Raw genomic sequence first — 13,515 nt, 5'->3', positions numbered from 1 at the left:
TTTGAGGGCGAAATCAAGTGGGGGGCGGTGAATTTTCAAATTAGGAACCCTCTCCCCCCACCTTAGCTACGCCACTGCATTTCGTAACAATTTTTCATAACAATTTTTATTGTCTTTCATTGGACTACACAATATTTTTAGCGGCCCCCGAAAGGGGAAAAAACTCTATTAGTTTTGTCTGACCGTCAGTCCGTCCCGTTTAGATCTCAGAAGCTAGAAGAGAAAATGAAAATCGGACATCATGATATTTTAGATCATTCAAGTACTGATGGGGGGCTACTTTTTTCTTTTCTGAAAGCGAAAAATCTAATTTTTTAAATCAATTAAGCAAGCGGTTTTCTTCATAAAAAAAAATACATCTTTTTTTTAAAATATTTTATACATTTATGCAAATGGTTTAGATTTTTGTTTAAAAAATAATATATTTTACAATTATATTGCTAAGATATGTCAGTTCTGTCATACTAAATACTACATTTACAATAAAAATGTTGACTTTTTTTTTAAAGGAAAAAAAATCTATTTACTATGCAAATAAGTTGGACATAATTTAAAACAACAATTAATAAGTAGTTTTTCAGATAATTGCGTGAACTCTACTGCGCACTATATAACCAGAGTAGTTATCATTTTTTTTTTACGGAAATGTATTTTTCTTGAAGCTTTGTAAAAGAGACATCTAACACACATCTAACACACATCTAACATACATCTAACACACATCTAACACAGATCTAACACACATCTAACACACATGTAACACACATCTAACACTCATCTGACACACATCTGAAACACACCTAATACACATGTAACACACATGTAACACACATGTAATACACATGTAACACACACTGTTGTGATTGTTGTGAACTTCTAGCCTATGACTTTGACATGGATACATTACGTATGCAATACTTCAAGAACACCAGGGATGCATTAGAAATAAGAAATATTTAATAAAGCAATAGGAATAAATTATAACTGTAGCCAACAAAAGCGGATTTCCTAAATATACATTAACTATCAGAACTGCCTTATAATGGCTCCTACTATGCTATCACAAAACTCCGGTCCCCTGTCAACAATCACAAAACTCAAGGGCCGTCACCCCACTTTACCTAGTCAACCAATGGAATAATAATAAATACAATAAATAAACATAGAAATCCTCACATCTTACAACCAAGGTTCTCTAAGGTGTTGTTAACAATGGTCTATACAAACACAATTACCACACACACATAACACATATCTAACACACATCTAACACACACCTAACACACATCTAACACACATCTAGCACACACTTAACACACATCTAACACACATCTAACAAACATCTAACACACATCTAGCACACATCTAACACACACCTAGCACACATCTAACACACATTTAACACACATCTAACACACATGTAACACACATCTAACACACACCTAACACACATCTAACACACACCTAACACACATTTAACACACACCTAACACACATGTAACACACATCTAAAACACACATCTAACACACATGTAACACACATGTAATACACATCTAACACACATCTAACACACATCTAACACACATCTAACACACATCTAACACAGATTTAACACACAAGTAATACACATGTAACACACACCTAACACACATCTAACACACATGTAACACACACCTAACACACATCTAACACACACCTAATACACACCTAACACACATCTAACACACACCTAAACACGTGTAACACACATGTAACACACACCTAACACACATCTAACACACATCTAACACACACCTAACACACATGTAAGATACACCTAACACACATGTAACACACATGTAACACCCATCTAACACACATCTAACACACACCTAACACACATCTAGCACACATCTAACACACATCTTACACACATCTAACACACATCTAACACACATCTAACACACACCTAACACACACCTAGCATACATCTAACACACATCTAACACAAATCTAATACACACCTAACACCCATTTAACACACATCTAGCACACATCTAACAAAACATCTAACACACATCTAGCACTTATCTAACACACATCTAGCACACATCTAACATACATCTAACACACATCTAACACACATCTTACACACATCTAACACACACCTAACACACATCTAACACACATCTAACACACACCTAACACATCTAACACACATTCAACACACATCTAACACACATCTAGCACACATCTAACAAAACATCTAACACACATCTAGCACACATCTAACACACATCTAGCACACATCTAACACACATCTAACACACATCTAACACACATCTAACACACACCTAACACACATCTAACACACATCTAACACACATCTTACACACATCTAACACACATCTAGCACACAACTAGCACACATCTAGCACACATCTAACACACATCTAGCACACATGTAAGATGGGTACCTGACACGTTGTGAAAGTAAATACAGTTAAAACGTCTCTCCTAGAAACAGATGAAAGTCAAAGTAAAGATCCCCTCTCAGACCGTGCGATCTATAAGGCAAAGGATATGAGGTCCATCTGTTTCTTTGGCCAACTGCTTACTAGCGGCGTGTGGTGGCCAGGACAACGACCAAACGCCTTTACTTTCCATAGCTAAAGTCAGGTATCCATTAGAGTTAGATGGACTCGGAGGCGCAATAAAAATCCCGAAAATTTAAAATGCCTGTCTTCACCGAGATTCGAACCTAGGACCCCAGCTTCAGAAACAGATGAGCTTTACATAGATCACAAGGGTGCATTTACCTTGTGCAATGCAGTACAAACACATACTTGAAACTTCTAGAAACGCAAGCCAAGTTACTAGATTATGTAAGTCTACAGAAAAAAAATCTCTTTAGAAACGCATTATGACCATGACCTAAATAGACATAAAGATTCTTTGGCGGGAACCTGAAAAATTATAACACTTTAGAAAGTTGAGTTTTAGCATTTGTTTTTTAGCAGTATAAAATTATAAATTTATAAGACGTTATGATGAACCACCTTTAAGAAGTTAATCTAGATCTAGTTTCCTCTGTAACAGAACAAGCTGTCAGAGACACTGTCAGGAATAAAGAAAGGAACGGAACGAGCAGACGAGATGGAAGAGAAGGTAACTCTTGATATTTTTTTTTAAAGCTTATATCAACTCCGAGCAGACGAGTTGGATGAAAAGGCAACTCTCGATTTTCTTTTAAAGCTCATAATAACTCACTCTGGTAAAAGTTTGTTCACGCTATTTCTCCCAGACCCATTCTCGGATTTCGTCGAACCTTTAAACAATTATATTATTAATAATTGGTTATTTAAAAGTATTTTTATATTTCACTTTTTTTTAAATATGATCAGAGACTCTGCTAATCGTAGGAGATGAGTAATATTTCCTTTTTGACTTGCAGTTGTTAACTTACATGTGTGTAATAACTGAATAATGAAAGTCGCCAAATGTCGCTAAATGTTGCTTGATACTTATTTACGTCCTAGGGAAACGAGACCATCAAAGACATATATAAATGCATTGACCTGATCAATAACTCCTTGAGCGAGAAAATCGCGCAGCAAAAAGTTGAAGTCCAGAAGATCGCTGGAGACACGCCCAAGCCAATCAATTACGACCCTTTCAACTACGGAGAAGCCTACGGGGGAGATATAGTGGTAAGGTTATCACAAGAGATTCTAGGCTCTTATGTGTCTGATCCTCTCTATGTATCTGTGTGTTGTTGAATCTCGTTGACTTGTAGCCCCAAACTGCTGGTAGACAACTAAACCGGCGTAGGCGTAATATATCTTAACTTATAAAAATTGAAATATCTTGCATCACTTCTTTTTTAGCGCAGCGAAATTAAACTTTTGTTACAGTATTAACAAATTTAACTTGAGATTAAATGAAATAAATGTGGTAGACTTTAGTAACAATGTAAAATGGTATTTTAAATAAAATCCAAACTACAAAACACATCTTATCAACCCTGGCATTCTGAAGTCGTATGTCCTACCCGAGACAGCTTACGACAGCCCCGCTTATCTTGCATCAGTCACACTGCATAGCAACCAACCAATCACTAACCTCTTCTCTCCGTCACCATAGAAAACCCACACACACTGTGCGTGCGAGTGTGTTTGTTTCACAAAGTTCATGAAAAGTTAATTTAATAAAAGATACATTAACCCTGTTAATAATAAAATATAAAAAAAAGTCTATGAAGCAGATGAGTATGATATATAATAAAAGTGACTGAGTTGTAAAGACCTACTGGCTTCCAAACCAAGAGGTCTCGGGTTCAAACCTCGACCTTTATAATCTAATTACAAGGTCTTTAAGAGGTCATATACTTTTTTAAAATTTATATACGCCGTTAGGGCGAGCTTTTATCATACAGATCGTCCTCCGCAATGACCCAAGAAACATTCCTAACAAGAGTTGTCTAATGGTGTTGCCCACATTTCTGAAACATTTAAATATATATATGTATGCATTTTATATTTTAAAAAATATTCCCCTTTCAGACCTTGCGATCTATAGGGCAGATGATGTAAAGGTTATATGTTTGTGATTAACGAGGGTGTCATCTGGTCAGCACAACGACCAACAGACCTTTATTTCCCCAACTAATGTCAGGTACCCATTAGAACTGGATAGACTCAGAGTCGCCTAAAGATCCCGAAATTAAAAATCCAGTCTTCACCAGGATTCGATCCCGGAACCTCGGTTTCAAAAGCCGGGCGCTTCCATACTTTAATAGTATCTAGTTATACTTTCGTATTTGTAAGTTGTGATTTAGTGATTTGTGGTTTATTTCAACAATTCCTTTTAAATCTTCTGTCCTGGAGTGTCTACGATTGTTGATTTTACTGATAGTGTTAATTAATTAGTTAAAAGGATTAACAACACACATCAACCAAGAGCCCTAAAGTCGTTCGTTCATTTTGCACGTTTGTCAATATAAATCTTCATTTGTGTGTTAAGACTCTCATTGACCAAACAACCATCAGCTTCCAATGCTAACCTATAGATCTATTTTCGACCAGGACTTCCAAGCCAGAAGACGTATCATTGAAATCAAACTTCTGCTTCAAGGCCTGCAAGCCTCGATGAACCAGTTAAGAGATTCAGTCCGTGTCAGCCCAAGTATTGACCTGGGCTATAAAGTCGTACGCCTGGACCAGCTGATCGCCAGCAGCGGTTTCGGGAAAGCCATTCAGAAAGGAGGTTAAACACTTTTTTTTTTAAATTGATGGGACATCTTTCTAATTGGACCACCGGTTAAAAGGACTGGCTGCTTATTCGGACAGTACCCTTAAATACCGAATATTTTCCTAGTTGAATCTGGTTTATTGGACTAGTGGTTAATCGAACCGGCCCCTTTTTCGGACCGTATCCCATAGTACCAAAACGAATTCTGCTACACAGTTGAATCCGGTTAATCGGCACGATTAGGCTTTATTCATAACATCATTTTAAAAGTATATTCATAAAAATGTAAGTTTCCTTTTGCTGTTAGCCGGTCATTGGATTTTAGCTCCAAACAACTACTACATCTAAACTGATGCAGGCGTATAATATTTTTATCGTAGGGCTTTAAAAAACTTGAACAAACTTTTTTGTGAACAAATACTTAATATAACTTTTATTAGTAGTAGACACAGATTTGATATAAATGTAATAGTAACGACCGGAAGTGATATTTAAACAAATTCTAGCTCACTACAAACACAGGCCTACACACTCTTGCTTCTCGTATCAGTCTCGCGTTCAGCTATCACCCACGTGACTTCCTAACATAAATTATAAAACAAATAAATCGTGTGGAAAAAAAAATAAACTTAACTCTTTCTCTCCGTAATTATTTACCACATTCTGGTGGAATCAACGCTGGTATCGTCAGTTTGGAGAGAAAAAGTTAAGTCTCTAACAAGGCATGGGAACGTAGTGGAGCTTGGCTTCTGAACATAAATGTCCCGGTTTCCAATCTCGGTGAAGACTGGGATTTTAAATTCTGGGATTTTGAGGACCGCCCTCCAGAGATCTAATTTCTTTAGACTGACTTAGACCAAGATTCTCTCGCGGCCGTTCAGGCTCCAGGAATAACTTTTCTTAAAGATGCCTTCACTCCGTACTGGGACTTCGATGTCAAGTCTACATTACGAATCACCATCGTCTGCTGATGTGATCACTAGTTCTACTTGCCATTTGGCAGCCGCCTTTCAAAGTAATCTACTCTTTGAATAGCTTTGAATAACCCGCCCAGAAACGGATGAAACTCTTCCTGTAAAGCGCCATCAGTTATCTTATCTTATCTTATATAATACAGACGTTACGTCAAAAAAAGAAGATGATTACGTCTTACGCGACATGCATTCAGTCATGCATATTAACCAATGACTTAAATTCTGCCAAGTCACTGGTTTTCCTGGCTAGCTCAGGCAACCCATTCCATGCTCTAATAGCACTAGGGAAGAAGGAGTATTTGTACAAATTTGTCCTAGCATATGGGATGAGGAATGTGCCTTTATTTTTGTGTCTTTCTGAGTATTTTATTAAATTTTGTTTTTGTATTTGAAGATTGTGGTTCAATGTTTTATGTATAATTGCTACTTTACTTTTAAGTCTTCTATCCTGAAGACTTTCTAAATTTAGGGATTTTACTAAAGGTGTTACTCTAGTCAAGTGTGAATATTCGTTTGTTATGAATCTCACTGCTCTATTTTGTGTCTGTTATTACAAAGAAACTCTCTTTACACACTCCAAATAAATCTGTAATCAAAACTAGCGTCTTAATAATATAAAAGTAAAAAAAAAAAGTAAAGTTCCCCTTTCAGACCTTGTGGCTATAGGGTAGATGATCTAAAGGTCATGTGGCCAGCACAACGACCAACCGCCTTTACTTTTCCCCAACTAATGTCAGGTACCCATTAGAGCTGGGTGGACTCAGAGGCGTCCAAAGATCCCGAAATTAAAAATCCCAGTCTTCACCAGGATTCGAGCCCGGGATCCCCGGTTTGGAGGCCAATCGCTTTACCGCTCAGCCACTGCGCCTCGTTAATAATATAAGAGATCTAAATAGTATAAGAGATCTTAATAATATAAGAGATCTTCTTGAACATACTACTGTTTTCCCAAACAGAGGCCACCCATGAAGATGCCTTGTTAGTAAGCAACTCCAAAACGAGAGAGCCTGGTAAAGTGGACTATCCCAAGAAGGAGATCTTCCAAGTCACTGATGACATGGTGAGTGACGGGGAGTGTAGCTAGTAGCTTCAACTCTGCATTACAGTTCCATGAGTTCTTAGTAGCTGAGCACTGGGAGACGAACTGTCTATTTCTTTGTTTCTACTTTCACTTTCTACTTTCACTTTCTAATTTTCACTTTCTACTTTCGCTTTCTACTTTCACTTTCTACTTTCGCTTTCTACTTTGGCTTTCTACTTTCACTTTCTACCTTCCCTTTCTACTTTGTATAGAAGTTAGCCCTTGTTATGTAAAGGGAGAGTGATCCTTAAAGGATTACGGGCATGACATGGCCTAAATTGTACCAATGTGCCTAAACTCAAAACTCAAAACCTCAAACTCTACTTTCACTTTCTACTTTCAACTTTCACTTTCTGCTTTCACTTTCTACTTTCATTTTCTACTTTCTGCTTTCGCTTTTACTTTCTGCTTTCACTTTCTACTTTCATTTTCTACTTTCACTTTCTTTCACTTTCTACTTTCACTTTCTACTTTCACTTTCTACTTTCACTTTCTACTTTCACTTTCTACTTTCACTTTCTACTTTCACTGTTATTCATTCACTTCCTGAAGGAATCCAGCTGGGCCATCACTGACTCCATCATGCAGACGATGTTCAGACTGGAGATGGAGCTAGGAGAGTTACAGAAAGCTGTGGGGCAATCTGATCTCAGCGGAAACACTAAAATCTTGGAGGTTTGTCACATCTGATTTTTTTTCCTATGCAATTTCACTTATCCGTTTGTTTACATCAACGTGTTTAACTCTTTTTCTCCTAATCGACGATACTATCGCTGATTTGAACTCATTCAATTAAATTAATGTTTGATTTTATAAACGTTACTTTGTATTGTGCACAAATGAGCACGCATTTCCCCTTTAAATCTATAACAAATAAAACATTTTCTGATAGAAAAAAAAAATCTATTGAAGCTTAATTATAACAGGGTAATCAAATACTGCTGAGCAAAATAAAGAATCCCGTTTAAACGTAAAAAAATAATTACGGAGAGAAAGAGTTAATTGCACCAGCTTGACTATAAGAATCGAGCACTGGCCTAAAAAATGTTTTGAATAGCAAGTGGTTCTTTACGCTATATATTTAGATAATACAAATAATGATAGTGGCAGTGTCTTCGATTCCAAAGATTAAGGAGGAGTGAAGTGTTTCACATCAGTAGCCTTCCTAGGGGGTGACAAGTGGGGCAACCGTCCCAGGCTCCGCGCATGTGTGTGTGTGTGGGGGGGGGCCGTGATCGCAGATTTCCTTGTCACCTTAAGCTTCGCATTCCAGATCAGTTCTCATTAGCTAGGACTTGATTAGGACATATGATATCAATTACCATGCAAGCTCTTAACATGGCATTTTTTGGTTTCAAATACCGTTCAGTTTCGGTAAAGACAGCATCTTATGACTTCTACGAGGCTATCATTGTTTAACAGTTCACCTTGACATCGTTAAAAACAAGTCGCCAGAAGCGACAAATTAACATCTTTTATTTCGTAAATAAACGACATCCAATCGGATTTGAATGGGGAAAACGCGTTGTGATCAAGTTTGAACCAGTTGTAGGGGCTATAGTTATTTCTACGCGAAAGAGTCATTAAGTTATTTATATAGTTGTAACATAAATGCAACTTTTGAAAAATTGATTTTGTTTAGAATGAAAATTAATCAAGAAATATAGGGCAGTGTTTTCTTGACTTTCATGGGAGATACGTTTCCGAGAAATTAAAATTTCAGCGGTATGTAATTTCATATCCGTACACTATTTTCGGATACGAACAGTATCACAAGACATCCCTTGACACTTTAATCTCCTGAATAACTATTTCCCGTCTCCTAAGAACCTTTACTTGCCAACTGTTTCTGACGTCACGACCTGCGACGGGGCAACGAGCTATTGGTCTACACAGGTTGTGACGTCGCAGGTCGCTGTTGAGGCCTAGTATAACGATTGGCCTCGATTGAACCAGTTAATGCGCTATACTGTTTTTTTTCTGCCAATCAGCATCCAGAAAGTTTGGCGATAACGTTTTCATTTTTTTCCCGATTGGCTACTGCACCTACATCGGCTGGCCGTGGGAAAACTGTGTTCAAAAAAACATGCGCGAGTATTTTTTTTTTCATTCTTTATTTTGAAAGCCCGTGGAATAGCCCTTCCGTGAAGTCAGATCTGCGAACGTCAAGGCTCAACTGAAGCCCCCCCCCCCCCTATCGCACAACTTGTTAAAGAAAATCAATTTGAGTTCGGCATTCGGACCGCACATCGGGAGAAAAGATACATAATATTATTATTTGTGCAAAGCGACAAGCCCTGAAAGTTCCGTGACTGAATCCATCTGTGACCGTCTAAGCAGCTATTTAATTATTGCAAATGTTCTGGTTTTCCTCCGTAATTTAGTTACTTTCAGACTTCAGCGTGCTTAGCGGAAACTATTATTATCTAGTTTGATGATTTTTCATGCAAAATGTTTCTGAATCATTAGTTACGTTTATTAACCTTAAAAGGCAAAATCTTTCATGCTAACCAATTACAATATAGTATTTAATAAGTAAAAGACCATTAGTACAGTACCTACGTAATCTGATATGTTTAGTAGCAAAAATAAGGCCTAAAGCGTTAGAGGCGGACGAGCCCGTTAGCGTGATGTGGTACGGTATATATAGGCTCGGGGCCCGCTTATGACACTCGTCCAGGGCCGCCGTTCTGCTAAGGCCGCCTCTGAATCAGATGTCTAACCAAACCCATGAGTAAACTGCATATTTTTCCACATTTGATGCAGTCAAAGCTTTTATTCCCCGGGGTCTAATTTTTTTTTTTTTTTTTACTTTTTCTGCCATGTCTTCCACAAGGGCTTTCCTCTGGGTCTTAAATGTGTGTCCTGCGGCCTTCGTGACAGCTCTCCAACTTCTCTTCTAGCGGTCAACTGCTGCCAGCTACTTTCCTCTATGCCAGTGAGGGCAAAATGGCGCCTGAGTTGATCTTTGTAGCGCTAACGCGGGGGGGGGGGGGTGCACATCTGTTACGCCGTCCTCCTTTAAGCTCACTAAAGAAGATCGCCTTTGCCATGCGATCGTCTCCCTTGCGTGATAAATGCCTGAATGGTAAATAGTTTTGTGAACCTATAATGTCCCCTGGATTAACGTTTGAGTACTTATGATAACTTCCATTTTAGATTGACTGGCCACATGCGGATTGATCAGCTTTTTGTTTTTCGTGGATGTGTGTGTGTGACTAGCTTATAGTGACACGCACGTGTAGTGTGTAGCAGTGGAGATTTTGTTTTCTATTCGCTCTAATTAGGAGGTCACCTACAAAGGCCGCGGGATGCACATTTGAGACCAAACGAAAATCCCCCTCCGAGAACAGGCGTAGACCGCGAAAAGAAAATTATTATTATTATAGCTTTTATATAGAGCTACTTTCATGCTTATAGCATGCTCAGAGCGCTTTTTGGTCCAATCTCATTTGTGGATCAGTGGGGGGGGGGGGGTATCTGGGAGTTGGTTTTCCGTGCTGCCTTTGGGCGCTCAGTAAACACAACTCTGGTGCCACAAGTCGGGTGTCGAACCTCGAGCCCCCTTCTAAGTAGCCAAGCCAAGTTCAAGCGTACTTGGCCTCTCGACCACGCTTCCCACCAGGGAACCGGCGGACAATGCTTATGCCTGCGCTGGATGTAGCAAAATATGTATGTCGCATCTGGGGCTGCGTTGCCACGGGAAATACTGCATTCCTCATTAATCTTCGGACTCGAAGACAAACCTTATTACTATTTTTAACCTAATCTTTCAGAATTAAGTGAAGGGAAGTGTGATCTGACTTTATTCCTTAGCTTTGTGAATGTGGCCTGGAGATCTGGTGTCTGGAACCACCTAAATCGAAGTGTATTGTTCAATATTCCTTTCTTCCTTTTTTTTTTTAAGTTCCTGGTTCTGTCCCCTGTAGGAAGATCTTATCACTACACTTTAACATCGCCAAAAAGTATCTGAAGTGATGTATTGTTTCTCTGGTCACAGGACCTGCAGTCTTCCATTAAACAAGTGAGGGACAAGGCTACTGATATCAAGACTGTCAAGCGAATCGTAGAGGACGCTTTAATGAATAAGGTAGCTCATTCAATAATTATGTAGATCTTTCATTTTAAACAAGTAAATCATTCTCTAATAAATAGTTTATTATAAAATACACTTCATATAGCACGAAATATTTCAGTCTAATTTTATTTATACATTTTACGATGTAGACATAGTAGACGTTAATTACATATTTTTTAAAAAAAAACGTAATAAGAAGGTTAGGTAGCTTTCAAACGATTCTAGAGTTCTTAGAGGAGTCAATATTAGCCCCCCCCCCCCAAACACACACACACACGCACGCGCACACACACACACTCGTCTTTCATAAGCTTATGAAGGAACGAGACTCGAACTTCTAGCCCGAATTGCTCAGTTCACAAAAGTACTTGCAAAACTTAAAACAATCTGGACAGATAAAGCCATTGCCCTCGACACTAAAATCAGAATGACGTCCTAAGCTTAGAGTCACTGAGCTGACTAGAGCACACATGCATCATTTATATTAAAGTGTTTCAGCTACTGGAGAATTTTAAACATACAGCAAATATAAAAATAAAACCTTTTCAGACCTTATATATAGGGGAAGATGATGTAAAGGGTTTCTGTGATGACAGTTAACAATGGAATCATGTAGCCAGCACAACGACCAGTCGCTTTACTTTCCCCCAACTAATGTCAGGTACCCATTAAAGTTGGGTGGACTCTGGGGTGCCTTTAAAGTACCTGAATAAAAATCCAAATTTTCACCGAGATTCGAACCCGGCACTCATTGGTTAAGTTGGTTCGGAAGCAAAAGCGCTTTACCACCGCGCCCCTAACTGGAGATTTTTAGACATGGGAAAACTATAAATAGCTTCTGTTTGTGTGTGTGTGTCAGTATCCGTGACCAAAATAAAAGGAAGTGTTGGTAGTCTATGTTTTTTGGGGTGTTTTTTTTTTTCACTTTTTAGCGCTGCAGAATAAGAAACTGACTAGCATTGAGATATTGAAAAACAATTATAGCTTTATTCTTCAGTTTCTGTTGGTAAAGTGAAGGACAATGTAAAGTCCTTGGCGTAGTTAATCTTTCACAAAGCTTTTATTAACTCTGTCTGTCTGTATCTGTCTGTCTGGTAAAAAGTGTGAGCACGCTATTTCTCCCATACACATTTTGGGATCAGGTTAAAACATTGCACAAAGTATTTTATTGGTTTTGAGAGGACATGAATCAATAAGAAAAAAAATTAACCAATAAGACAATTTAACTCTAGTCCTAACTATTGGTAGGCTAACAATAATTATTTTGTTCGATACCGAGAAGTGAAATTAATCCGCAAGTGTTCACAAATATGGCTAACTATGTAGGGTTTTGTTCCCTTAGATAAAAGTAGGTTACTCGTTGTTTCTTGCACACACATTCTCGCATACAGTTTAAAGGATGTGCGATCATTTATTATAATACAAACTGTAGCAATTTAAAAAACTAACCAATGAACTAATTTAAATATTGGTAATTTGTGTATATTGAATAAGGGAAATTATTTGTGAAGTATTGAGATATATAGTTGTAAGAGCGGAGTTTTTCCCCTCAGATAAGCTTTGTTTTGTTGTTATTTTTCGAATTTTTTTTTAGTTGACAGCAGTGATCTTTCAATCTGGCGTCCTTGAGTCTTTTCATTTTCTTAATTACTTCCCTTTAATTTACGTTATTAACCCCCCCCCCCTTTTTTTTTTTCCTCTTTACCTTTCCAAATTCTTTTTCTTTTCTTGAAATAATGTGAACCGGCATTGAAAATGGAACCCCAAACAAACAGGACATTAGTGTATTGACAATTTATCGTGAAAATCGCCAGTATCTCATAGTCACAATCATTTTACCCACAACTGCATTTTAAAAAACTTTTAGAACAAACATCTGTATATTTTGGATATTTTTTTTTTCTGCAGGCACACAATCAGTTGTCGGTCTTTGAAAAGAAAAGCCAGGTCAGACAGACTATTTGTGTTTGTTTGTTTGTTTTTGGTTCTGATAGTATTCATACCTCAGATTGTGTTCTAGTGGTCTAGTTGAGCTCAGAGACTTAGATGGTATAGCCTATGTCACTTAGTATATAACTATGTGTTGCTGCCCTGTACTTTTACCTCCTTCAAAGGCAGGCCCGTCCATTCTTTTATGTTGTCTTCCCATCGT

General features: G+C 37.9%; 1 protein-coding gene across 3 annotated transcripts in view; it reads left to right on the top strand.

The window, feature by feature from the left end:
• The window catches only part of LOC106051385 (uncharacterized), a 46,301-nt gene that overhangs the window by 16,641 nt on the left and 16,145 nt on the right, over positions 1-13,515 (top strand). For all 3 annotated transcript variants that reach the window (XM_056013229.1, XM_056013228.1, XM_056013227.1), the window contains exons 6-12: positions 3,080-3,148; positions 3,520-3,690; positions 5,065-5,245; positions 7,161-7,264; positions 7,838-7,960; positions 11,286-11,375; positions 13,272-13,310. In XM_056013229.1, coding sequence (XP_055869204.1) covers positions 3,080-3,148; positions 3,520-3,690; positions 5,065-5,245; positions 7,161-7,264; positions 7,838-7,960; positions 11,286-11,375; positions 13,272-13,310 — 777 coding nt within the window. The remainder of the gene's footprint in view (positions 1-3,079; positions 3,149-3,519; positions 3,691-5,064; positions 5,246-7,160; positions 7,265-7,837; positions 7,961-11,285; positions 11,376-13,271; positions 13,311-13,515) is intronic.

This window comes from Biomphalaria glabrata, chromosome 15 (genome assembly GCF_947242115.1).
Source record: "Biomphalaria glabrata chromosome 15, xgBioGlab47.1, whole genome shotgun sequence".
Taxonomy (NCBI): domain Eukaryota; kingdom Metazoa; phylum Mollusca; class Gastropoda; family Planorbidae; genus Biomphalaria; species Biomphalaria glabrata.
The sequence above is the reverse complement of the archived record's forward strand: the minus strand, read 5'-3'. Positions and strand labels throughout refer to the sequence as shown.